Genomic DNA, 27,851 nt, shown 5'->3' on the forward strand with positions numbered 1-27,851 from the left:
TCTCTACAGATCCCTGTGATGACTGTTCGAGTTCATCAGTGGGCTCATTGGGATCACTGCTGGCACCTTGAAAGAATTCCCGGAGTCTCATTCGTCTGATGAACTCCTCTGTGTCTGCTGCCAGAACCAACGGGTCCATTTTGGTGGTGGGGCAGAGGTTGAGACCCCATCTCAGGACTTCAATCTCTTCCGGTCGAAGGGTGTGGTGCGATAAGTTGATAATAGACTTCCCCGCAGTGAAAATGTTGTCTACTGTGGTTCCAGGGTGGGCTTTGCTCTCACTGGTGAGAATGTCAAGTTTCTCCAGTTTTTTGTTCTTGGCGTGCACGTACGTGGTGTAGGTTTGTCGCCTTCTCTGTTTGGCCGTGTCGTGTAATTGTACTGATGTATCCTGAGTGCAGGCTGAGAGTGTGGACTCCATCTGAATTTCAAGGTTGTGGCGCCTGCTGTAGAGTCGGTGCATGAGATGATTGAGGAGTTTACGAGAGGTGCGGTGGCAAAGTCTCTCTGCGTAGTCTGTGTTGTAGGTCGACTTAAGTAGGTTCATGATCTGTAATCCTTTTGAGATCTTTCCTGCTTGCCTGCATTCCTGTAGAAACTTGATGTCTGTGTCGATATGTGCGATCTTCTTGGAGATCCTCTCCACTTTAAGCTGGCGGTTAGTGGTGTCGATAGTAGTCATGATTTGGAGATGCCGGTGTTGGACTGTGGTGTACAAAGTTAAAAATCACACAACACCAGATTTTATAAATTCTTAAGAATTTCTGTTTTTTAAAATGTAACACACAGCGACATTATTTTTCCCCCTCCTTCATGAATACACATCACTTCTCTTTTGGTTCAGGATTAAACACCATTGTCCCAGTAACCGTCCAATTTTTGAATTTCCCGCTTACCGGCACGAGGGAGGCAGGGTGGACCCGGAAGTCACGTGCAGCCCCTTGGGCAGCCATCTTCATCTGCGTCCGCTTTCTGAGGGCGCTCAGGGGGTTTCTGCTGTTTCTTTGGAAACTGTGTAGCCGAGGACGTTGTGAGCTTTGGATTCGGAGCGGTGCGTGTTTCGGGGTTGCGCCAAAACAGCAGCTGTCGCCACCGAGCAAGGAGAAGTGGGTTCGCCTGCCGTCAGGAGCGGGCGACAGAAACTACAATTCCCGGCATGCCGGGCGGGTCGCGCATGCGCTGATGCTGCCCGCCGTGGCGGGCATGCGCAATGCCGATGGCCCGTTCATAAGGAGCAAGAGGTGAGGCTCGCGAAATGAAATCAGTGTTTGGTCCCAGTGGTAAATCTGAAATATCCTCTTGATATGTGATCAATTTAATCCTTTTGTTGACCTTTCTTACTTGAGGGGCGAGGTGATTGCATGTGACTAGGTGAAAAAGTAGGGAGTTGAAAAGAATGGCCCTCAAGCGAGCAGGGTGAATTGACTTGCATTGAGATAGCTTCCCCCTCCCACTTCCCACCTCGAGGACTCCTAGAGTGCAGTGGTAATATCCCTACCTCTGTGCCGGGAGGCCCACGTTCAAGTGCCCCACTTCCTCCAGAGGCATGTTATGATGTCTCTGAACAGGTTGAATGGATTGCGGAAATATCTATGACTGGATGTTTATTATAGTACAGTGGTAATATCCCTGTCTCTGAGTTAGGGGCACAGGTTCAAGTCCTGCCTGCTCTTGAGGTGTGGTACGTATATATCAGAAATATAGCCCCCGTCATGATCTCATATGTCTCATTGAAGGAGTTGTTTTTATGGTTGTAGGAAATGTGGCTGCTGCTCAGTCTGCAAAACATAGATAAGCTACTTTAGTAATTTGGGCTGAGGGATTAATAGACATTTTCCTGTCAACCTGTTTTTTTTTCTAACCTATTAGTACCTATGGAGCAGGTGACATTTGAACCCATGCTTCCTGACTCAAGAGTTAGGAACATTATCGCTGGACCACAAGGACTCTTTAAGGAATTGATATATTAGATTACTTACAGTGTGGAAACAGGCCCTTCGGGCCAACAAGTCCACACTGACCCGTCGAAGTGCACCCACCCAGATCCATTCCCCTACATTTACCGCTGCACCTAACACTACGGGCAATTTAGCGTGGCCAATTCACCTAACCTGTACATTTTTGGACTGTGGGAGGAAACCCACACAGCCACGGGGAGAATGTGCAAACTCCACACAGTCAGTCGCCTGAGGCAGGAATTGAACCCGGGTCTCTGGCGCTGTGAGGCAGCAGTGCTAACCACTGTGCCACCGTGCCACCCACACTTGCAGTATTGACTGTTATGAGTGGGTGTACTGCACTCCTTTTCTTTGAATACTATGTAGGGAATCTTGTTTTTGCCCACCTTAGATTTTTCTGCATCAGCCATGACTCAGTTGATCTTACGTCTAGCTCAGAAGGATGTTAGTTCAATTCCTATTCCAAGATTTCATCACTGAAATCTAGGCCAACAATATAATGTAGAACAAAAGGAGTTGTGCATTGTCTGTCTTGGGTGCCGTCTTTCAGAGGGGTATTAAATCAGGACTGCCCTCTCAAACTTATGAGAAAATTCCTTTGTTTTAAGGAAGAGTAAGGGTGTTATCATCCATATTCTGGTCAATATTTATCCTTTTAATAAACAATATTATCTGATCGCTATCACTTTACTCTTTGTCAGAGCTTACTGTGTGATTTTTGGCTGCAGTTATGTTAATATATTTCAAAAGTTCCTCATTCACATTAAGCACTTTTGGATGACCCAAGGTTATGAAAGGTGCTATGCAAGTTTTCTTTAAATATGGGATAAAGGACCTCCTGTGGTATACATTTTATGTGATTCCATAATATCTGTTTAATTGTTTCATTAATGTTTTGTTCCAATTCCATGAAAAGTTTTTTTTAAATCATCTATTTTAAGTATTATGTTGTGTTCTGCTCTACACAATATTTTATTGAGGAGCAAATCCTATGTAAGGTGTTGCAAGTTGAGAATTATGAGAACTTTTAATGGTAGAAGAAACCATTGACAAGAAACACTGCTCAAAAATTATTTTAAAAATTAGATTGAAGGAAAATCATTCTTTAAGTATGCATAGGTTTTGTTTATTCTGAAAGTTGAAACTTTATTGCTGGAACAGCACAGCAGGTCACGCAGCATCCAGGGAACAGGAGATTCGACGTTTCGGGCACAGGCCCTTCAGGAATGCTCTACACAATATTTTATTGAGGAGCAAATCCTATGTAAGGTGTTGCAAGTTGAGAATTATGAGAACTTTTAATGGTAGAAGAAACCTGAAGAAGGGCCTGTGCCCGAAACGTCGAATCTCCTGTTCCCTGGATGCTGCCTGACTTGCTGTGCTGTTCCAGCAATAAAGTTTCAACTTTGATCTCCAGCATCTGCAGACCTCACTTTCTCCTTATTCTGAAAGTTGTCAATTTAGGTAGTTTCCCCTCTGCTCAAGGGATTTCAATGAAAGTGGAACTGAATTAATGTTTATTATTGCTGTTTTTAACTCTGGCTGATTCAGAATCAAAGCCACGCAGCTTGCAAAGTCCCAAACCTGCTGGGTTGTATGAGCAGTAATTGCAGTGTTACAACTGTAATCAGCACCTTTGGACTTGTAATATATAAAAATTCATTAATGGCTGCACCTTCTGATCGTAAGTTGGGTGATGATGAGATCAGGTTGGCTGATCCCATGGTGTCAGTCACGAAGCATGGATCAGCATATTAAGAATACAAAGTTAAGTTGCTATCAGAATCATATTGCTGCAGCATTTAGCTTCTGAAGAGTACAGTGATCAAGTTTGTAGATATTTCTCAGGGTGTGGTGGCTCCCTAAGAATCCATTTGAGCCAGTAAAGTTAGTACTTGCTGTTTAAAGAGAAATATGCAAATAATTGGAAGAAATATGCAGTCAGAAAACAAAACAGATTCAAAACCTCATCGCCATTTCTTTGCATAAGTTTGTCTTCAGAGGCAAACAAATGAGCGTGACAGTGTAATGTTCATGTAAAACCTAGCCTTCAGAAAACCTTGAAAACTGGAAATTGCCTCAGCTTTAAGTCACCCCAACTACAATGCTCTTAAATTAAAGGTCTGTATGTTTTTCTGAGCTCATTGGTTAAATATCTCTTATTTATTTAATGTTAAATTTATGGTAAAGATGTTTCTTAAAAATTGCTGAGGCAGGAAACGTGAGCTGGAGTGAACGGTTATACATGCTTACCTCAACCTGAACTCTTGATTACTGCTACTTATACTGTGTGACAGACTTACAGGAGTTTAACTTGATGTAGAAAGGGCTGATGAAGGGCTTGTGCCTGAAACGTCGATTCTCCTGCTCCTCGGATGCTGCCTGACCTGCTGTGCTTTTCCAGCACCATACTCTCGACTCTGATCTCTAGCATCTGCGTTCCTCACTTTGTCCTTTTCTTTGTGTGACCCTAGATTGTAACTGCAGAGTATTTGAGTTTGGTGAAGCTCACAGCAGAACACAGTCCAGCATATGATATTCGCATACCTTCTGTTTACTTTGGAGGGCTTCGGAGAGAACACCTCTGGGACAACTGGACCAACCAACTCAACCACCCCGTAACCCAACACTTTAACTTCCCCTCCCACTCCACCAAGGACATGCAGGTCCTTGGACTCCTCCATCGCCAGACCATGGCAACACGACGGTTGGAGGAAGAGCGCCTCATCTTCTGCCTGGGAACCCTCCAACCACAAGGGATGAACTCAGATTTCTCCAGTTTCCTCATTTCCCGTCCCCCCACCTTGTCTCAGTCAAATCCTTCAAACTCAGCACCGCCTTCCTAACCTGCAATCTTCTTCCTGACCTCTCCGCCCCCACCCCACTCCGGTCTATCACCCTCGCCTTGACCTCCCTCCACCTATCGCAATTCCAGCGCCCCTCCCCCAAGTCCCTCCTCCCTACCTTTTATCTTAGCCTGCTGGACACACTTTCCTCATTCCTGAAGAAGGGTTTATGCCCGAAACGTCGATTCTCCTGTTCCTTGGATGCTGCCTGACCTGCTGCGCTTTTCCAGCAACACATTTTCAGCTCTGATCTCCAGCATCTGCAGTCCTCACTTTCTCCTCGAGGGCTTCTAGTTAATCAATGGAGTCAACACTGGCGGATTTGCCCTGCCTAATGCAGAACACCACCATCTCCAAGTTCCCCATCCAAGAAACACACCAGCCGACTTCAAACTGTAGAATGGGAAAGCGCCAAAGGAGGTCATTTGACGCACTATATTTGCTGGATTCTTGAAAGAGCTATTCAATTAGTCCCACTTGAACAGTTACCACTGTTCCTCCAGTTTCACTAGGTTAAAATCCTGAAACTCCTGACTTTACAGCACTCTGAGAGTCTGCAATGGCTCAAAAAGATGGATAACCATGACCGTCTCAGGGCAGTTGGGAATGGGCAATTAATGTCAGCAACATCCACATCTGTTTTTGTGTTTAAAAATGTGCTGAGCAACACAACTAATCTTGGCACATAGCAGGAATCCTGGATCTAGTTGTCTGTGTGGCTCACCTGCACTAACAAAATCTGAGGTGGAGATGCATATTGATGTATTACTTGTTTATGATTTCAGCAATAGCCTTCATGAATACCGAAGAAGACCATGTCTATGATCCTGTTTGCCTATGTGGCCCGTGTGACGGATGGGCTTCCTCTCTCTGCGTCTACAGACTTTGAGTGCAGCAGGGAGCTGCAAGAGTGTAAAAAGCAACTGAAAGTTGTGTCTAAAATGCTTGGGCAGTTTCCTGGCCGTGGAACCGTGAAGAACAATCAACTTCATATACAGTGAGTACCCCATTGCACACATCAGCAATGGGAATGCTAGAAATAGCTTCCTACACCTGAGTTATTGGAACACATGTTCCCAGTTTTTCTGAAAGCTGAGTGTATTGAAATGTAACATTTGAGATGTGCTCTTTAACTTCAGCATCAGCATCCTATACAGATCATTCCTCTCTGATGCAGCTTAGTAAGACAGTGATGCCTGTTGCTAACCAGGAAACCAGTCAACGGAGCAGGCAGCAGATGTGGAGAGATAAATGGAGTTACTGCTTCACGTCTGTGATCGTTTGGCTGGAGTCTGGACAAAAGGAGACACCGCTGACACACTGACCACGATTATTTCTCCACAGATTCTGCCTGATAACCTGGATATTTCCAGCATTTTTCAGCATCCATTCTATTTTGTAAAAGTGATGGGTGTGGCACTACAGCCTACTGTGTGTCAATTTTAGGTTAGAGATGAGGGGAGTCCTTTCTCTCAGGGCTGTTCATCTAGGAAATTCTCTTCACAATGATCCATTGGTGGCTGAGTCATTGAATTTATTCAAGGCAGAATTAGAAAGATTTTTGAGAGTCCAAGGGTATTAGGGTTGTGGCAGAAAAATGGTTGAGAACATAATTGGATTTGTTGTGATCTTGTTGAAAGGCAGAACTGCTCAAGTGACTAACTCTTGCTCCTAAATCCTGTGATACCGTATTCTGAGGCTTTGGGTCATTTGTGGAGCAGTTTAGCAATGAGATTGAGTACAGTTGTTGGGGTTCATGGTTAGTGCACAGCTTCAAATTTCTGGGTTTGCATCCAGTAAATAGAATGGCAAATGTTCTCATTCTGCCTCTTCATACTGTCTCATACATTTCACATGAACAGGTCATTGAACACATTTGACTCAAGGCTGTTTTCTGCTATGAGCTTCCCAGTAAAATTACTGTCCATATCTTACACTCTCTACTGTTTTTTTGTATTCAAGACAGTACTGTATCAAATTTTAAGGGAATTTATGGGCTCTGTGACTACAAATTCCCTGTTTTGAGCATGCCTGTGTAAAGGTATTACCCCAGGTAGTAACGTCTCCATAGTGACCAGCATTAAAATGTAACTCCAATAAGACCCATTCCTACTTCTGCAATTCTTTATGGCAGTGTTTAAGTGTCCTATTTTGGAGAGGAGGGCAAGTTTATTATTAAAACCAAGTGCCCACAGTACAGTTGAGGACCTGTTTTTAGTTTAGCTATTGCTGCTGAGTTACTCAGGGCTGAAGGAAGCATTGCAGTGAAAAGAAGCTGTGTTTTTACTGTATTCCTGTGGACTGGAGAAGCTGGAGGACTGCACCTAAATCTTTTAAGGGAGTCTTCAACCTCCTCTTGCTGATTTCAGCTATTTTTGAGCATTGCTATGATTAGCAACACAAAGTCCTGATAGCATAACGTCCCATTCTTCCCATAATCAAGGGCAAGCAACAAGAACACCCCTCAGCCTCACCCCCACCCTCTCCAAGTTCCAAAATGGATTTTCATGATGCATTGGTCTCAGTTAGCTGGACAGTTGTTTCTTTTCTAATCTCACTATAATGAAGTGCATAGAATTTATATGCAATATTGCATCTTAATTTAAAGTGTTGTTAAACAAGTTCAGTATTAGCCTTGTTATTTTCCATCCTATGCTTGGGTATATTTGAGATAATTTTGATTAATGTTGTCTTATCTTAGTACTGGGCAAAGGTCTGTACTTTCAACTTGCTAGAGTGTAGTGCCAAATCAGGAAGCTGTAATTTAGGGTTTTGGGTGTAAGGCATAGACTAATTCTCTTTTGATATTAAAACAAATTTATTGTGCACCATTTGGAGTTGTATCCTGCGTTGGGCTGTGCACTGAATCTCAGTGAAATATTAACTCTGGCTAACAGAACTTGCATGCTTAGATCAAAGAATTTATGTACTCAAAAAAGAAACCGAACTTTTACCCCACTTTTGAAAGTTTTTAAATACATGGTTATTGTAGTTTTCCATTAATTCACTTGCACACTTTCCAGCCAATCCATATGCTTTCTAGTGGGGTATTCCCTGGATTCATTGTGGGGTATTCCCTGGATTCATTGTGCCTCTTTTCCTCCCACTCACAGTTTTCTGAGTGTTTTGCTTTTTTTCATCTTGAAATGCTACAGGTTCTGCTTTCCTTCTCCCTCTGTAATAAGTCTTAGACTGGGGAAACAACAGAGGAGAATGTGAACTTGTACTTATCCTTTTTCGTTAGCACTGAGCATCACTGCTTTAAAAAGCAGCACCGATCTTTGAGGGAACAATCCCACACAGTATAGGTAATTGCATTCCAAAGCCCTGGTTGGAGCTGGTTGAGAAAAGGAACTGGGAAAGTAGCAATTGAGAGAATAAATTTTGAAACCTGGGACAATTAATGGTGTAAATTCTGCACCCTTCAAACTCAGGAGGCAAATTTAAGCAAGGTTTTGATTATATGGCCTAAAGAGGCAACAAGAACAACATGCACTTATTTAGAATCTTTTCTCAGTGTAAGAATTTATTATTGAGCCATTAAAGGAAGGCAAAGGGTGATCACAGGTTTAAAGAATGGGAGAGAGATAGCGGGACAAGAACTTTAGGGAGGGAGGCCATTCCACAGCTTCTAGGCTGGGCACTTGACGGTTGTGAATTGAAGCACAGCTACAGTTATACACAATAGAAGAGATAGACAACATAATCTTCTCTGTCAGTACTATAAAGGAGTGCTGTTAAAATTAATGAGATTTACAGGTATTTCTAATGCTATAGTGTTATAGAAAAAACGTGCTTAAAGTGTTGGCGATATAATTACATGACAGCCAGCACACGTTTTAAAAGTTTGCACTTTAGAAACAATGTCCTCGTTCGTCAATCGTGTTATAGTGAATTCATGCTAACGAAACACTTGTTATAGCAGAATGACCTGTATTTGCCATATGTTTCAAAATTTTCAGATTTGTGCTCTATGTAAATAGTTTGATTTAATTCTATTTTCTTCTGCAGAAACTTTTGTTACATTGTTAAAACCAACTCTGGTGCATTGTGTGCTTGTGTTTCAGTAACAGGCCATCTCATTAAAGCTGGGAAGATATAAAATAAGATCCATTAAATCAGATTTCAGACTAGGATCTGATTTGCTCAGTAATAACAAGTGGGACTATAACAAGTTCAAATCTCTAAGAGTATTTTGTAGGTTATACGGGGAATAGAGCCAAATTATGATATATGTTTTGTACTTTTTACAGCTCATTTGCCCTTGGCGGCTGCACCGTAATGTGAAGTGAGTGGAAACCTCTCTGAAGGTTAAGCTGATAATTTCAGCATTTGAATGAACCTTGTAGCTTCACTATTTAACAAACAAAATATATTACTTTAAGTTATGTAATATTTAAGATATAAATTTACTATTCTGTTTCAATATCTTTAATGATCTTCCCCTGCCTGCTCCATCCCCAGTTTTACTTCTTCACAGGGTATCGCCTACATGACCATCTGCTGTAGCTACTACCCCACAACGATGGCATTTTGCTTCTTGGAGGAACTTGGAATGGAGTTTATCTCTTCCTTCGAGATCGCTAAAATTCACATGGTTTCAAGACCCTATGCTTTTCTTGAATTTGGTTAGTCTTCAGTCTTCTCACTGCTTACCTTTGCCAGCCTCTCCATTTTCCGTCACTCATGTCCCTTCCGCCTGTTGATCCCAGTGTTGAACCACAGATTCTTAAATGTTTTAATGAATTCACTGCCTATTAAATTTGCATCTGTGTTTGTTTGAAAGACTGTGTTGAATGTTCTGAGTTGAAACTTCACCAGGCTATGCAGTAGTGAAATTTCCAATAGTTTCTTTAGCTACATGGCAAAATATTAGCTTCTCAGATAGCTGCAGTTTTAAAGTGATCTTTCTCAATGTAATAATATGAGTGCAAATAATAATTTGGTTTTTTTTAGCAACGTGACTGTGAAGCTGCTAGATTGTTATAACAATCAGACTCGTTTACTAGTGGTCTTTTAGGAAAAAAAAAACTATTGTCATCCTGGCTTGTGACTTCAGTTTCACACCAATATGGTTATCTTAATTCTTTTATGATGTGGGTGAAGAAATCAGCTGTCTTGTATCATCTTATAACTGAGCTGCAGCCGTCCAAGAGAATGGAAAATCACCGGGAAATAAAAATAATCCTTTGATTGCATCTCATCGTACATCACGAGAATGACATTTTAAAAACAAATGGATGAGGCAGCTTATTGGTGTGGAAGACTTTGTTGGATTCTTTTTTCTCAACGTTTACATTGTTAGTTCCCAAACCCAGGTTTAAAAATCAGGTAGAAGAGTAGAGGTTTTCCCCAAAGGAAATGGGCAACATTAGGTTTTCTAGTGGGCCTTCTAGTAGTATGGAAACAGAGAGTGGTTTGACCATAAGAAGTAGGAACAGGCCACTAGACATTTGGCCACTCGAGTCTGCTCCTATTCAATAGGATCATGGCTGATTTAACATTCCTTATGTCTGCTTTCCTGCCTTTTCCCAGTAACCTTTGATTCCCCGACTGATCACAAATCTCAGCCTTAAAAATATACAAGGAAGCTGCCCCCACAGCTCTCTGTGGCAACGAGTTCCAAAGACACTCAATCCTCTGAGAGAAGAAATTCCTCCTCATCTCAGTCTTAAATTGGCATCCCTTCATTCTGAGGCAGCGTCATGAGAGAAAATCTCCTCTTAGCATTTACCCTATCAAGTCACTTAAGAATATTTGAAATAAATAAAATTCCCGGTAACTACTTCTGTCACACATTGCTGTTAATGTTGGACTGAGAGCAACACATTTCCACTGTGCTTTTCTCTTCTCCCTCATCTCAGAAGAGCTTTGTACCTCTGACTTATTGAGTTAATCTAACGTAATTGGATTTACTGTGTGTGCTTGTTAAACATAAAATATTACGGCCTTTCCACCTAGTTATGTGTGCTATCCCTTTATGAAAGGACTATGTAATAGCATCAGTCTCCTGCTCTTTCTTCATAACTCTATAGTTCTTCCCTTTTCAAGGACTAACCTAATTCCATATGAAAGTCAGTATTGAATCTGCTTTGACCAGCCTTTCAATTGCAAGTGAAATATGTAAAAGCTAGGAATGCCGCTGATTGTGACCTCCTGAACTATGGATTGATGAGAAGGGAGTCATTGTTATATCTTATTTTTCGACATATCCATTATTCTAACCTTTTTCTTTTTGTTTCATTCGTATCATTGCCCTCTTTACACCTTTAGCATATTTCTTTAGAAGCAAAATTGCAGTGAAAAGTACTCATCTGCTGACACTTCTTTAAAAAGAAAAGGGATAAGAGCTCCTGTGTGAGATGAGAAGTTGCCTTATTCCTTCATTCTTTTTGTTTTGTCGGGGTGTTCAGTTTCAGGTCACTACTTGTGACCCGAGTTAAAATGAATAATTTCACTTATTGGGTTGCACGTCATGGATGGCTTCATTGAGTTAAGTGATCAGAGTCACAGCAGCATGGAACCCAATCTAGAGTAACCTCTGATAGGGCATCTTTGGTTCAAGCTGAGTGAAAAAGGACCATAATAACCTCTCTGTTAAATAACAGCTACAGTTTCCATTGCTTTGCTAAAATAGTGTGTAGTGAAGTAGCTCCTATTGGAAATATTTCTGTTAGCCTTTCACTCTTTGTTCAGTAGATTTACACAAAACATCGGAAGGTCGGTATGGACTTGTTAGGATGAAGGGCCTGTTTCCACACTAGGGAATCTAATCTAATCTGTTAATTTGCAGATAGTACAATACAGAAAATAAAATGGCACTATAACTATTCAAACCGGCCATCAATAAAAATCAGTGTGACCAACATCCAGAGAGAGCTAAAGGTGACACCACCCCGCCAAGTAAATATGGATGATATCATAGTTTCTAATGGGACACTGAACGGACATCTGCTTTTGCAGTCAAGCCCTGGTAAGGCCAGATCAGATACTGTCTTTTGAATGCATTAATGTTGCTCAGAAATGTAATGCTCATATATTCATTTTTTTTCCAATGTCAGAACTTAAATTAGATCATAAGACACAGGCCCATTGAGTCTCCTCTGTTATTCAATCATGGCTGACAGGTTTTTCAACTCCATTTCTCTGCTTTCTCCCCATAACCTTTGATCCCCTTGGCAATCACACACTTCTCTATCTCTGCTTTAAATATATTCAGTGACCTGGCTTCCCCAGCCTTCTGTGGCAATGAATTCCACAGATTCAACACTCTCCTGCTAAAGAAGTTACTCCTGATGAGATTGACAAGGTAAAACCAAAAGGACTGCAGATGCTGGAAATCAGAAACAAAAAGTAGAAATTGCTGGAAAAACTCTGCAGGTCTTGCAACATTTGTGGAGAAAAGTCAAGAGGTAATGTTTTGGGTCGAGTGACCTTTCCTCAGAACTTTTCTGAGGAAGGATCACTGGACTCTAAGTGTTAACACTGATTTCTGTCCTTAGATGCTGCCAGACCTGCTGAGCTTTTCCAGCAATTTTTGTTTTTGTTTGTTAATGGGATCAACAACAGTGATGTTTGCAGACTGCTGTGGAGTTGACTTTAAAATCAAATTCATGTTTTATGGAGAGCCAATCATATTTAAAACACTAGTTAAAAATAAGCATTTAAATTCTAATGTTTAGAACCATATGTATTTATGGGTATAATTGTGAATTTAGTCTGCATATCTCTTTGTAAACAGAATTGCTATTTTGTCTCACACTGTAAGAAGACTTCAGTCCAACTCCCTTGTTACATGATGAAAGTTAGACTAACAAACTGCATTAGGTCACAATTTGACCTTACCATGATTGATTAGATTAGATTCCCTACAGTGTGGAAACAGGCCTTTGGGCCCAACAAGTCCACACCAACCCTCCAAAGAGCAACCCACCCAGACCCATTCCCCTACATTCACCCCTGACTAATGCACCTAACTATGGGCAATTTAACATGGCCAATTCACCTGACCTGCACATCTTTGGATTGTGGGAGGAAACCGGAGTACCCGGAGGAAACCCACGCAGACACGGGGAGAATGTGCACACAGACAGTCACCCGAGGCTGGGACCCTGGCGCTGTGAGGCAGCAGTGCTAACCACTCACCCACCGTGCCGCCTCTAATGTAGATTCAGTGGCTAGATACAGGCATACCATTCAGCAGTGTTAGCCATTTAGGGATACAGAGTGCTAGGGTTTCCATGCAACTTTGTGGAATGTGATGCAAAGATTTTATGAAGGTGATAGTTACCACACTCTGCTTTTCTCATTATGATTGATGTGGAGACTAGCTGGTTTCCAAAAGGCTGCTTTTGTGGCCAACATTCATGCATTGTAAAATTAAAATATTACTTTGCTGATGAACACTCATTATAAAGCAATATTTATCAAACAAGTAAGTTAAACCTAGGAATAACTGTTAATTCCCTACACTGTCCATCAAAAAAGTCAGTCTTAATGTTGATTTTTATTCGTTCCATTGTAAGATATGAACAGGCCAAGTGAAAGTCGTCCTCAGCAAAGTAATTATTTTAGACTTAATGCCAATTTGAGAGTCTCAGAGCGGCTCCTCGTGCTGGTTGTTTCAAGTTTTCCTTTAGTAATATTTGGAATGATGCAGCTTCAGTCGTGAGCTGCTTTTGGCACAACTCACCTGTTACTAGCTTTAATGGCCTTAAGTTACAGCAGAGACCTGTAGTTATGTAAGCTAGATACATTTACAGTTTTTGAAAGTGCATCAGGGCTTTTATGTGAATCATGTGATCTTGTGCGTGCAACTGCACATTTGCAGTGGATGTAGTCGGCCACCTTTAACCATGGTGTTATTTCTCCCACATTGGAGAATCATGCAGAGTTTCTGACCATAACACTTTGGGGAGAGCTTTGCTTTCATATAGCTTCTTGTCAATAGAATCACAACTATTGTTGGATATATCTTCATAGAAAGAGGAATTGGATTTAAGTAGTAGTTTTCTCCCTTAAAAGCTGCTGTTCCAAATTTGTCATGATGGAATTATCAGTGTTGGTACTGTCGCAGCTCTATTTTGCATCTTCCTGTCCTTATTGTGTACTGCAGAGACACTCCTAAGACCATAAAACTATAAAATGTAAGAGCAGAATTAGGCTGTTCAGCCCATTTGAGTTTACTGTGGCATTTGATAATTGCGGTTTCTCAACCCCATTCTCCTGCCTTCTCCCTGTAACCCAATCACTCTTACACTTTTCACTATTTATTTGTTAAATACAAGCTACAATATATCATTCAATTCAGTTCAATCAAGAACCTATCTATCTCTGTCTCAAATACATTCAATGACTTTGTGCATCCACAGCCTTTTGTGGTAATGAGTTCCACAGGTGAACTATGCTTTGGCTGAAGAAATTCCTTCTCATTTCAGTTACATAGAACATTACAGTGCAATACAGGCCCTTTTTCCCTCGTTGCGCCGACCTGTGGAACCAATCTAAAGCCTATCTATCCTACACTATTCCAATTTCATCCATATGTTTATTCAATGACCATTTAAATGCCCTTAAAGTTGGCGAGTCTACTACCGGTGCAGGCCAGGTGTTCCATAGCCTTACTTTGACTGAATAAAGAAACAACCTCTGACATCTGTCCTATATCTACCACCCATTTCCCCCCCCCCCCCCACCAGTTTAAAGCTATGTCCCCTCGTGCTAGCCATCACCATCCGAGGAAAAAGGTTCTCACTTTCTACCTTATGTAATCCTCTGATCATCTTGTATGTCTCTATTAAGTCACCTTTCAAGCTTCTCTCTAAAGAAAACAGCCTCAAGTCCGTCAGCCATTTCTCATAAGACCTTCCTTTCATACCAGGCAACCAGGTAAATCTCCTCTGCACCCTTTCCAAAGCTTCCACGTTCTTCCTATTTTGTGGTGACAAGAACTGCATGCAATATTCCAAACGTCACACCAGAGTTTTGTACAGCTGTAGCATGACCTGATGGTTCCAAAACTCAATCCCTCTACCAATAAAAGCTAACACACCATATGCCTTTTAAAACCCTATCAAACTGGGTGGCAACTTTCAGGGACACCGAGATCTCTCTGCTTATCCACACAACCAAGAATCTTACCATTAGCCCAGCATTCCTGTTACTCCTTCCAAAGTGAATCACCTCATACTTTTGTGCATTAAACTCCATTTGCCACCTCTCAGCCCAGTTCTGCAGCTTATCTATGTCCTTTTGTAACCTGCAACATTCTTTGGCACTGTCCACAACTCCACCGACCTTAGTATCATCTGCAAATGTACTAACCCATCCTTCTAAGCCCTCATCCAGGTCATTGATAAGAATGACAGACAGCTGTGGCCCCAAAACAGATCCTTGTGGTATACACTGGTAACTGAACTTCAGGATAAACATTTCCCATCAACCACTATCCTCTGTCTTCTTTCAGCTAGCCAATTTCTGATCCAAACCGCTAAATCACCCTCAATCCCAAGCCTCTGTATTTTGTGCAATAGCCTACTGTGGGGAACCTTATCAAACACCTTACTGAAATCCATAGACACCATATCAACTGCTTTACCCTCATCCACCTGTTTGGTCACCTTCTCAAAGAACTCGGTAAGGTTTGTGAGGCACGACTATCCCTAATCAACTTATTCCTTTAATCTTATCTCTTGTAACCCTCTCCAACACTTTACCCACAACCGATGTAAGGCTCACAGGTTTATAATTCCCAGGGTTGTCTCTACCTCCCCTTCTTGAACAAGGGAAACAACATTTGCTATCCTTCAGTCTTCTGGCACTATTCCTGTAGACAATGACGACATCAAGATCAAAGCCAACGCTTCAGCAATCTCTTCCCTGGTTTCCCAGAGAATCCTAGGACAAATCTCATCTGGCCCAGGGAACTTACCTATTTTTACACTTTCCAGAATTGCTAACACCTCTTCCTTGTGAACCTCAATCAAATCTAGTCTAGTAACCTATATCTCAGTATTCCCCTTGACCATGTTGTCTTTATCTAGAATTAATACTGACAAAAAGTATTAATTTAGCACTTCCCCTATCTCCTTTGACTCCATGCACAACTTCACACTCCTATCCTTGATTGACCCTAATCTTACAGTAGTCATTCTTTTATTCCTTTTATACCTATAAAAAGCCTGAGGGTTTACCTTGATCTTATCCGCCAACAACTTCTCACGTCTCCTCCTGGCTCTTCGTAGCTCTCTCTTTAGGTCTTTCCTGGCTAACTTGCAAGATTCAAGCGCCCTAACTGAGCCTTCACATCTCATCTTAACATGAGCCGCCGTCTTCCTCTTGACAAGAGATTCAACTTTCTTAGTCAACCACAGCTCCTGCGCTCGACATCTTCCTCCCTGCCTGAACGGTACGTACTTATCAAGGACCTGCAGTAGCTGGTCCTTGTATAAGCTCCACATTTCTATTGTGCCCTGCAGTTTCCTCACCCAGCCTATGCATCCTAAATCTTGCCTAATTGCATCATAGTTGCCTTTCCCTCAGCTTTACTCTTGCCCTGTAGTATATACCCATCCTTTTCCATCGCCGAAGTAAACATAACCGAATTGTGGTCACTATCACTGAAGTGCTCACCTACTTCCAAATCTAACAGCTGGCTGGGTTCATTACCCAGTACCAAATCTAATGTGGCCTCACCCCTTGTTGGCCTGTCTATGTCTGGTTTCAGGAAATCCTCCTGCACACATTGGACAAAAACTGACCCATCTAAAGTACTTCAACTATAGTATTCCCAGTCAATATTTGCAAAGTTAAAGTCCCCCATAACAACTACCCTGTCACACACCCTCCTATCAAGGATCATCTATGCTATGCTTTCCTCTACATCTCTAACTATTTGGAGGCCTATAGAAAACTCCCAACAGTTCTCCTTTCCTGATTCTAATCTCAGCCCATACTACCTCAGTAGAGGAGTCCTCAAACGTCCTTTCTGCAACCGTAATACTGTCCTTGACTAACAGTACCACACCACCTTTTCTTTTGTCATTTTCTCTGTTCTTACTGAAACATCTAAATCTCGGAACCTGCAATAACTATTCCTGTCCCTGCTCTACTCATGTTTCTGAAATGGCCACAATATCGAAATCCCAGGTACCAACCCATGCTGCAAGGTCACCCACCTTATTCCGGATGCTCCTGGCCTTGAAATAGACACACTTCAAACCAACTACTTGCTTGCTGATGCCTTCTTGTGATCTTGAAATCTTAGTTCTGACTTCACCACTCTCATCCTCCCATACACTCGAACTACAATTTTGGTTCCCATTCCCCTGCTGAATTAGTTTAAACCCACCCACCCGAAGAGCATTAGCAAATTCCCATCCCCCCAGGATATTGGTACCCCTGTGGTTCAGGTGAAGACCATCCAGTTTGTAGAGGTCTCACCTACCCAGAAAGAGCCCCAATTATCCAGGAATCCAAAACCTTCCCTCCTGCACCATCCCTGTAGCCACGTGTTCAACTCCCCTCTCTCCTTATTCTGCGCCTCACTAGCACATGGCACGGGCAACAAGCCGGAGACAACCACTCTGTTCTAGCTTCCACCCTAGTTCCCTGAATTTCCAACTTAAATTCCCATCGCTCTTCCTCCCTATGTTGTTGGGGCCTGTGTGGACCACGACTTGGGGCAGCTCCCTCTCCCCCTTGAGGATCCCAAAAACATGATCAGAGACATCATGAATCCTGGCACCTGGGAGGCAACACACCAACTGAGTACTTCTCATTCTGACAGAACTTCCTACTTGTTCCCCCTAACTATGGAGTCCCCAATGACTAATGCTGTGCTCCTCTTTCTCCTTCCCTTCTGAGCAAAGGTACAGACTGTGTGCCAGGGACCTGTGCCCCACTGATTACCCCTGGTAAGTCGTCTCCTCCAACAGTGTCTGAGCTGGTATACTTATCATTGAGGGAAACGGCCACAGGGGACCCCTGCACTGTCTGCCAGTTCCCTTTCCTTCCCCTGACGGTAACCCATCTATCATCTTCTTTTAGTTGAGGTGTGACTACCTCCCTGTAACTCTTTTCAATCACCCCCTCTAACTCCTGAATGATCTAAAGTTCATCCTTTGCTCTTTGCTGTTTGTATTCTATGCCTCTTGAAATCAATGATAATATTGCATTTGCATTCCTAACTGCCAACTGAACCTGCATGTTAACATTAGGGAAATCCTGAATCTAGGGTTCGCAAGTCCCTTTGTGGTTCCGGTTTCTGGAGACTTTTCTCGTTTAGAAAATAGTTTGTGCCTCTAGTCTAACGACCAAAGTGCATAACCTCATACTTACCCATGTAATATTTCATCTGCTACTTCTTTGCCCACTCTCCTAGGATATCCTAGTCCTTCTGCAGCCTCCTCATTTCCTCAACACTATCAGGGTGAAAGTGAGGACTGCAGATCTTCCGCCTCAGAAACCTACAACCACACGGCATGAACATTGAGTTCATCAGTTTCCAAATCTCCCCTATCCCCACCCCATCCCAGATTCAACCCTCCCACTCAGATTTGTCCTCTTGACCTGACCTACCTGTCCATCTTCCTTCCCACCAACCTATTACCATCTACCTTTGCCCACCTATCGCCAATCATCTACCTTTCCCTAGCCCCACCCCCCTCATTTATCTCTTTGCCTTCTTCCCCCTCCCCAGCCCTGAAGAAAGGTTATGCTCAAAACTTTGACTCTCTTGCTCCTCGAATGCTGCCTGACCTGTTGTGCTTTACCAAATGCCACACTTTCTCAACAGTGTCTGTCCCTCCACCTATCTTTATGTCATCTGCAAACTTGGTCGCAGTGTCCTCAGTTCCTTCATCCAGATCGTTAATGTATAGCATGAATGGTGTGGTCCCTATACTGACCCCTACAGAACTTCACTAGTCACTGGCTGTCTTCCTGAAAAAAAAACCCTTCTTCCCTACTTTCTGCCCTCTGCCAGTCAGTCAGTTCTCTATGCTTGCCAATATCTTTCCTAACAGCGTGGACTTTTAAGTAGTAGCCTCCTGTGTGGTACCGTGTCAAACGCCTTCTGGCTATCCAAATAGATTACGTCCATTGGCTCTCCTTCATCTAATTTGCTCATTAACCTCCTAAAAGAATTCTAACAGATTTGTCATGCACTTCGAAGTGCTTCCTAATCTCATCCTTAATGAAGGACTCTAAAATTTTATCTCCTATATTTCATCTGTTTCTCCTTTAGAATTAATGGCCACAAAATGGAAATTTGAATTATATTTGAGCTTATTCCCCATGGATTAACTGTACTTCTCCTGAAGTCAAAACGTGTTGCCCTAGAAAAGCACATCCAGTCAGGCAACATCCAAGGTGCAGGAGAGTGGACATTTCGAGCATAAGCTCTTCAGTGTTCCTGATGAAGAGCTTATGTTCGAAACATGCCACACTTTTTGGCTCTGATTTCCAGCATCTGCAGTCCTCACTTTCTCCTTGTACTTCTCCTGAACACAACTCTTAGGAACAGGAGTAGGCCATTTGGTTTCTTGAACTTTTGCTGGAGATAGTGACCGTGATAATGTCATTTGACTTGGTTTGTAATCCAGACCCCCCAGGTAATGCTTGAGGGACATGTGTACAGATCACACTAGTTAATTTGGTGGAATTTAAATTCAAACAGTAAGGAGGAAAAATATTTGGAATTAAAAGATAGCTGACCATGAAATCCCATGGATCGTCCTATAGACCTGTCTGATGAGGATGTTTGCAGTCTCCTATGGGAGACACTGCTGTAGCCCAGCCTAATGCTCTGGGGAAACTAGTTTAACTCCCACCATTCCAAATATTTGAATTGAAATTAAATTCAGAAGTCTGGAATCATAGTGACCATGGCATAGATCATTCATTGTTGTGAAAACCCATCTAATACCATTTTAATCCTCTTTGGGAAAGGAAAAACTGTCATCCTTACTTGGTCTAGTCTCCAGATCCACATCAACTCTTAAGTGCCCTGTGAAATACTCGAGTAAGCTAAGTCAGATCAAGGACAAATGCTGGCCTCAGCGGAGATACGCACGTCTCATGAAAGAATTCCCACCTTTGACACCTAGAAGGAGCCTAGAACCTAGAAGTAGCTGATACATGGAACACCCCCATCTTCAAGTTCCCATTCAAGCTACAACACCCTTATTTAGAAATGTATTGCTGTCCCTTTAATGTTGTTGGGTCGCAAATCTTAGAATTCCCTCCTTGACGGTACTGTTGTGTACCTACATCACACAGACTACAGCTGTTCAAAAAGGCAGTGGTTCAATAAATGCTGGTGTACCTAGCACACTGACATCCTAAAAATGAATTTTTGAAAAATGCCTGATTTCCTACCTCTCAATGACTTGGGTCAGGCCTGTAAATTAGTTGATGAAAAATAGGCTGTCAGAGAGTAAATGAGAATAAAATTGGCAAGCTGTGAAAATCTGTCCCTCAAAAATGAGAAAATCTTGTATTTGTACAGGGCAGTTATTTTGCTATCAGGCTGTACTAGTCATATTGAGAGAAATATTGATAAGACTGTCGTTATAGCAAATTGTCTATCTTTACAAATACAATTTATTTATCCACAGCACCCAGTTACAGACTGGAACCAGTAAGTGCAGTTGGGATCCTCTCAGTTATCCTTAATATTATGTGTGGAGCTCTCAACTTGATCCGTGGAGTTCACCTCATAGAACACAATTTTCAGGTAATTGAGAAATTTTAAACATAGCTTCAGGGAATCTGAAAATAACAGCAAAGCTGAATAACATTTCCTTTTTGTTTTTGCCCTCCGTGAAAAACATGCAATAAATTGTAAATCAGTACATAATGTAACAAATCACTACATTTCTCCATTTATGTATGAAATTAAGTTAACAGAAAGGGGCTGTTAAGGGTTGATGTGTGGAGGATGTTTCCCTGGCTGATGAGTCTAGAACATGAGGTCACTGTCTTAAAATAAGAGGTCAGGCATTTAGGACTGCAATGAGGAGACATTTCTTTGTTGAAGGGATTGTGACTGTTTGGACTGCACAACTTTGGATGCTTAGCCTTTGCGATACTTTTGGATACCAGTGAATTAACAGATGTAGGGTTAGTGCCAGAAAGTGTATTGAGATTAAAGATCATTCATAATCTTATAAAATGAAGGAGCAGGCTCACAAGGTTAAATGGTCCATCCCACCACCTATTTCTTATATTCTCATGTTTATTTACTACAATGTGTGCTTATATAGTGATCATATAACTTTGTCATGTTTGACGTTTTGTCAACATAGAGCTAAGAGCAGCAAGGAGGGGACATGAAAGGTCCTTAGTCGGTAGGATTAGGGAAAACCCTAAGGCTTTCTATAGGTATGTTAGGAATAAAAGAATGACTAGGGTAGGAATAGGTCAAGTCAAGGATAGTAGTGGGAAGTTGCGTGTGGAGGCGGAAGAGATTGGGGAGACACTGAATGAATACTTTTCTTCAGTATTTACTCAGGAACAGGGCATTGTCGTCGATGTGAATACTGAGTCACAAATAAGTAGAATGGATGGCTTTGAGGTATGTAGAGAAGAGGTGTTGGAAATCCTGGAAAAGGTGAAAATAGATAAGTCCCCTGGGCCTGATGGCATTTATCCTAGGATTCTCTGGGAAGCAAGGGAGGAGATTGCAGAGCCATTGGCCTTGATTTTTATGTCCTCTTTGTCGACAGGAGTAGTGCCAGAAGACTGGAGGATAGCAAATGTGGTTCCCTTGTTCAAAAAGGGGAGTAGGGATAACCCTAGTAACTATAGGCCGGTGAGTCTCACTTCTGTTGTGGGCAAAGTCTTAGAGAGAATTGTAAGGGATAGGATTTATGCACATCTGGATAGGAATAATGTGATCAAGGATAGTCAGCATGGTTTTGTGAAGGGCAGGTCGTGCCTCACAAACCTTATTGAATTCTTTGAAAAGGTGACGAAGGAGGTTGATGAGGGGAAAGCGGTAGATGTGGTATATATGGATTTTAGTAAGGCGTTTGATAAGGTTCCCCATGGTAGGCTACTGAAGAAAATACGGAGATATGGCATTGAGGGTGAGTTGGAGGTTTGGATTAGGAATTGGCTGGATGGAAGAAGACAGAGGGTAGTAGTTGATGGCAAAGTTTCTTCATGGAGTGCCGTCACTAGCGGTGTTCCGCAAGGATCTGTTTTGGGACCATTGCTGTTTGTCATTTTTATAAATGACCTGGAAGAGGGGTTAGAAGGTTGGGTGAGCAAGTTTGCGGATGATACGAAAGTCGGAGGAGTTGTTGACAGTGAGGAAGGATGTGGCAGGTTACAGCAGGATATAGAGAAGCTGCAGAGCTGGGCAGAAAGGTGGCAAATGGAATTCAATGTAGCTAAGTGTGAGGTGATTCACTTTGGGAAGAATAACAAAAAGATGGGGTACTGGGCTAATGGTCGGATACTTGGTAGTGTGGATGAGCAGAGGGATCTTGGTGTCCATGTACACAGATCTCTGAAAGTTGCCACCCAGGTAAATAGTGCGGTGAGGAAGGCATATGGCGTACTGGCTTTTATTGGTAGAGGAATTGAGTTCCGGAGTCCTGAGGTCATGATGCAGTTGTATAAGACTCTGGTGCGGCCGCATCTGGAATATTGTGTGCAGTTTTGGTCGCCATACTATAGGAAGGATGTGGAGGCACTGGAACGGGTGCAGAGGAGGTTTACCAGGATGTTGCCTGGTATGGAAGGAAGATCGTATGAGGAAAGACTGAGACACTTGGGGCTGTTTTCATTAGAGAAAAGAAGGTTTAGGGGTGACTTGATTGAGGTGTACAAGATGATTAGGGGGTTAGATAGGGTTGACAGTGTGAACCTTTTTCCGCGTATGGAGTCGGGTATTACAAGGGGGCATAGCTTTAAATTAAGGGGGGGTAGATATAGGACTGAAGTTAGGGGTAGGTTCTTCACTCAGCGAGTCGTAAGTTCATGGAATGCCCTGCCAGTAGCAGTGGTGGACTCTCCCTCTTTATGGGCATTTAAGCGGGCATTGGATAGGTATATGGAGGATAGTAGGTTAGTATAGGTTAGGTGGGCTTGGATCGGCGCAACATCGAGGGCCAAAGGGCCTGTACTGCGCTGTATTCTTCTCTATGTTCTCTATGTTCTCTATAACATTTGAAGAAATATCTTCTTCTATATTTATGAATTCAGTGAGCAAGATGAGACCAAGTATATCCATAAACCTTTTGTAAAGTTGGACCTTAACAATAAATTAGCTAGCTAAGTGTCACTTCTGTCTGGTGCCATGGAGTGTTATTCTTTCCCGAGGTTGAGTGAGCTTTCTCATGCTATCATCCCAAGCTTCCTCTGCCTGTCAACTACCATGTGATTTGTTGTCATGGAGGTGAACAGCTTGGGCTGTGAAAAGACAGAGACTCTTTGTCAGACTAGAAGAGAAACCTGCAGGTCTGCAGCAGCCAAAAAACTTAAGATGTGGTCTGTCCTTGTCTGATGGCAATGAGAGACTTTGTGGCACTGTTTTGAAGAACAGTGGCAATGCTTATTTCTCTCCTGACATTGTTTGGCTGTTATCAAGTTGTTGTTTGTGGGAACTTGCTGCACAAATTGGCATTTTCTACATTACCATGGTGACTGCACTTAAGAACTTTATTGGCTTTGAGGACATAATGAGCTTGGAAAAGATATTTCGTTAGTGCAACCCTTTCTTTTGCAAGCTGCTCTTGTTCTTATGCCAAAATATCTAAGATCTTCACATTCAAAAATTATGTAATTCTTTCTGATAGTCTAAAGACTTCTGAAATGTCTCTAAACTCCCCCCAGTGTCTCAATGAAATATAATAAAGGAGGCAATTACCTAGTTGTATTATTGCGAGACTATTAATCCAGAGACCTAACTAATGTTCTGAAGAATTGGGTTCAAATCCAGCCTTTGCTGAGATGTGGAATTTGCATTCAATAAGTATCTGGAATTAAGAATCCAATGATGATTGTGAAACCGTTGTCAATTATCAGAAAACCCCATCTGGTTCACTAATGTCCTTCAGGGAAGGAAATTGCCATCCTTACCTGGTCTAGCCTACATGTGACTCCAGGTCCACATCAATGTAGCAGACTCTTAACTGCCCTCTGGGCAATTAGGGATGAGCAATACATAGTAGCCCAGCCAGCAGCACCTAGATCCGGTGAATGGATGAAAAAAAGGCCTTGATTGAATCTCTCATTTGAAAGACTGCACCTCTGACAGTGCAATGTTCCCTCATACAATGCTGAGCTACAGAATTCTGTAGAACACTAAGCAAAGGCTAACAGTGAGTAATTGCAGGGAAAAATTATGCCAGTTTCAATCTCTAGCATGTGCCAAGTTATCTTAACTTAGCCAGGGCAGTCGTAACCCAACACAGTTAACTATCCAGCTAGGGATGAGAAAATCTGACCAGGGATTACTGCTTCAGATCTATTCAGTCACCTCTCTGGCGTGCTGTCTCTCACTCACCCTCTCTCTCTCTTTCTTTCTCCCTCTCTCACCCACGTCCTTTTACACTCCTGGTTTGTCGAAAGGTAAGAAGAGGTTACTGAATTCCCTGAGATTGAACATTTACACTCATGGTCCAGATACAATCAGTGGCTGCTTGTTGGTGATGTTGGAGTGTTACTAACATTTATGGAATCTGTATGAATCGAGACAAGAAGGGAGCAAAATAATGCAAAATGAGGATGGGAATTCCAATGAATTGAAGGTTTATTGATTTTAAATCAATGCTCAGCAATCATTAGAGTCTCGATGCTCAGCTGAAAGCATTACAATATACATGGGAGTGAGTTGGACAGATTTTCAATTGACAGTAGAGTCAACTTCTATGGGGAGCAGTCAGGAAAGTTTTTAATTATGGCCACAATTGGATCAGCCGTGATCTGATTGAATAGTGGAGAAGGTTTAAGGGGATGAATGGTCTAATGTTACTCCTATTTCTCATGATCTTAGGATCTTATAATTAACAACAACTCATGAAACTCAACATTCTTTCAATATAAGTGTGAGACTTGCAAGAAAGAGCAGGGGTGTGAGGTTTATTTGGAAGATTTTCAAACAGTTCATTGAATGTTTTGCTTTGGCACTATGTAATTTCGAAGTTCTCTATTCAATGCTTTCTTGCATATACTTTCCACTATTCTTTTGAAATGCGTTTATTATTGAATTAGAGGTAGAAGGTCAACTACGTAAGAGATTATTTCATTCTCTATGTAATTGTATACAGTCTGTATTTTCAGACAAGCAATTTTATGCTGGTTTTAGTTTGGAGGGTGCTAGAAATTGATATTGATCGCAGCAGAGTTGAATTTTCTAATCTTTTTCATTGAATTATCTGAGTGAAGAGTTAAAAATTAAAGCATAGCAACTAGCAAAAACTGCTGGTAATTGACAAGATTGATACAAATGAGGAAAGAAATTTGACTCATCTTGGCTCACCTAGCCGCAAAGACGTTACAGTCTCCACTACGGTTTCAGATTGATAAATGATTCCAGGGATTTTTGCCTTCATTACTGCCCCTCAGTCAATTCTGCCTATTGATTTTCCTGTGTGGAGTGCAGTTCCAATGAAATATTCATGGCACCTCATTAGTTTAAACCTGTGCTGTTTGTACTGTTGTTTTTGAGATTGAGGTAATAATTCACATATGTGGTATGCTACCTTGCCAACCTGTCTCATGTCACTTTTCTAAGTCAACCCCCTCAATGAACAGTCCACATTTGTAACCACAATTCAGTATTTCATACTATGGACCAGGTCTCTTGGCTCCTTTTCGAACTGTCTCCAGGGCTGACTGTCTCCCAATGTTTTGTCAACGACTATCAGTTTGAGTATGGAACTTTACATGACTTGTGCTCAACATTTTTCCTGACTGTATAATTCATTATTCTTGTCATTTTCTTGCTCACTGCAATATCGTGTTAGAATGTTGAATCTATAAATACCTAATAGAATTCTTTTCAATTCATTCTAAGCTACATGTACGCCATCACAGATTGAATGTCATCCATTTTTTCTTTCTTCCTATGTGCAGTGTGTTATCCCAATCTTTATTAACTCTTGGCCACTTCTTCCAACCGCTAATAGTGTCCAACTGACTGGAACCACCATCTTATTAGTTATTAAATGTTATCTGATTTATTCATTGTCAATTTTTATTTATTCTTTGACGGGTTGACACTAGGCCAGCATTTATTGCCCATCTGAGAGGACAGTTAAGAGTCAACCACATTGTTGCTAGGCCAGACCAGGTAAGGATGGCAACTTCCTTCCCAGAAGGACATTTGTGAACCAGATGATAATCGACAGTGGTTTCATGGTCATTATTAGATTCTTTAATTCCAGATTTTTATTGAATTCAATTTCCACCATCTGCTGTGGCGGGATTCGAACTTTGGCCCCCAGAATATTACCTGGATCTCTGGATTAACAGTCCATGATAATGTCATGGGCCATTGCCTCTCTCTGTGTCAGGATAAAGATCTGAATTTTGAAAGTGAAATTATTCAACTTTTGTTGCTGACTGATAGAAGTTTGTTTTGGTAATTGTTCATTATTACTTTGTTAATTTTACTTCTCCCTAGGATGGTGATGAAGAAAAGGGTTCAGTTATTGCATTTCTTATAGCTTTTATAACCTGTGTATTCCAGGTAAGATTATCTTTGTTTATAATTGCTGTTAAACATATACCTTTTCACGTAAAGCTGCTGTAAATGATGCACCATTCTCACATACATCATTGTGTTAGGGTTCAGGTGATTAGGTCACCAGAGAACAGAGAGTAGGGAGAAAGTTCCTTGTAATGGTCTCCAGAAAAATAAAGGCTGAAGTTGATCTAATGGAGATTCTTCAAATTGTGCAAAGGTCTGATAAGTTAGACATGCTGAAGATGTTTCCACATGAAGGTAAAACCAGGAGTAGGGGCTATAAATGTAAGATAATATATGATATGCTATAGGAGTTTTTTTTGCTTCTGTATTCAAGAGAGAGGGACCTTGTTGATAGTGAGAACACTGTGGACCAGTTGAATCGGCTTAAACAGATTGTTATTAAGAAAGTGGATGTGCTGGAAATTCTGGGAAGCATCAAGGTAAGTCCCCAGGGCAGACCAGATATATCCAAAGTTACTATGGGAAGCGAGGAATGCGATTGCTGCGCTTCTGACGATGATCTGTGCATCCTCACTCTCCACAGGAGTAGTACCAGATGATTGGAAGGAAGCGAATGATGTTCCTCTTTTCAAGAAAGGGAATAGGGAAATCCCTGGGAATTACATACCAGTCAATCTTACATCTGTGGTAAAGAAGGTGCTGGAAAGGATTCTGAGAGATAGAGTTTATGACTATTTGTAAGTAGTTTGATTAAAGATAGTCAGCATGGCTTTGTGATGGGCAGGTCATGCCCTACAAGCCTTATTGAGTTCTTTGAGGATGTGACGAGACATGTTGACAAAGGTCGAGCAGTGGATGTGGTATATATGAATTTCAGTAAGGCATTTGATAAGGTTCACCGTGGTAGGCTCATTCAGAAAGTTAGGAGGTATGGGATACAGAATTGGCTGGCCAAAAGAAGACCATGAGTGGTAGTGGATGGAAAGTATTCTGCCTGGAGGTTGGTGACCAGTGGTGTCTTGCAGGGATCTGTTCTTGGGTCTCTGCTCTTTGTAGTTTTTGTAAATGATGGATGAAGAAATGGAGGGATGGGTTAGCAAGTTTGCTGATGACACAAAAGTCAGTGGTATTGTAGATACTGTCGAGGGCTGTTGCAGGCTACAACAAGACATTGGCAGGATGCAGAGCTGGGCTGAGAAGTGGCAGATGGAGTTCAACCTGGGTAAATGTGAAATGATTCATTTTGGAAAGTCAAATTTGAATGCTGAATACAGGGTTAATGACAGGATTCTTGGCAGTGTGGAGGAACAGTGGGATCTTGGGGTACATGTAAATAGATCTCTCAAAAGTACCACCCAAGTTAACAGGGTTGTTAAGAATGCA

The 27,851-nt window shown here is 41.8% G+C and overlaps 1 protein-coding gene across 3 annotated transcripts in view; it reads left to right on the plus strand.

The window, feature by feature from the left end:
• The first annotated feature begins 987 nt into the window (after positions 1-987).
• The window catches only part of sec22c (SEC22 homolog C, vesicle trafficking protein), a 37,692-nt gene continuing 10,828 nt past the window's right edge, over positions 988-27,851 (plus strand). For all 3 annotated transcript variants that reach the window (XR_006311754.2, XM_043690840.2, XM_043690839.2), the window contains exons 1-6: positions 988-1,241; positions 5,590-5,801; positions 9,269-9,432; positions 11,598-11,777; positions 20,422-20,540; positions 26,442-26,507. Coding sequence is in view for 2 of the 3 variants with exons in the window: in XM_043690840.2 (XP_043546775.2) it covers positions 5,620-5,801; positions 9,269-9,432; positions 11,598-11,777; positions 20,422-20,540; positions 26,442-26,507 (711 nt within the window). In the remaining variant the exon portion in view is untranslated. The remainder of the gene's footprint in view (positions 1,242-5,589; positions 5,802-9,268; positions 9,433-11,597; positions 11,778-20,421; positions 20,541-26,441; positions 26,508-27,851) is intronic.

This window comes from Chiloscyllium plagiosum, unplaced genomic scaffold (genome assembly GCF_037043375.1).
Source record: "Chiloscyllium plagiosum isolate Xiang-an unplaced genomic scaffold, Cpla_swu_hap1 HiC_scaffold_5, whole genome shotgun sequence".
NCBI lineage: Eukaryota > Metazoa > Chordata > Chondrichthyes > Orectolobiformes > Hemiscylliidae > Chiloscyllium > Chiloscyllium plagiosum.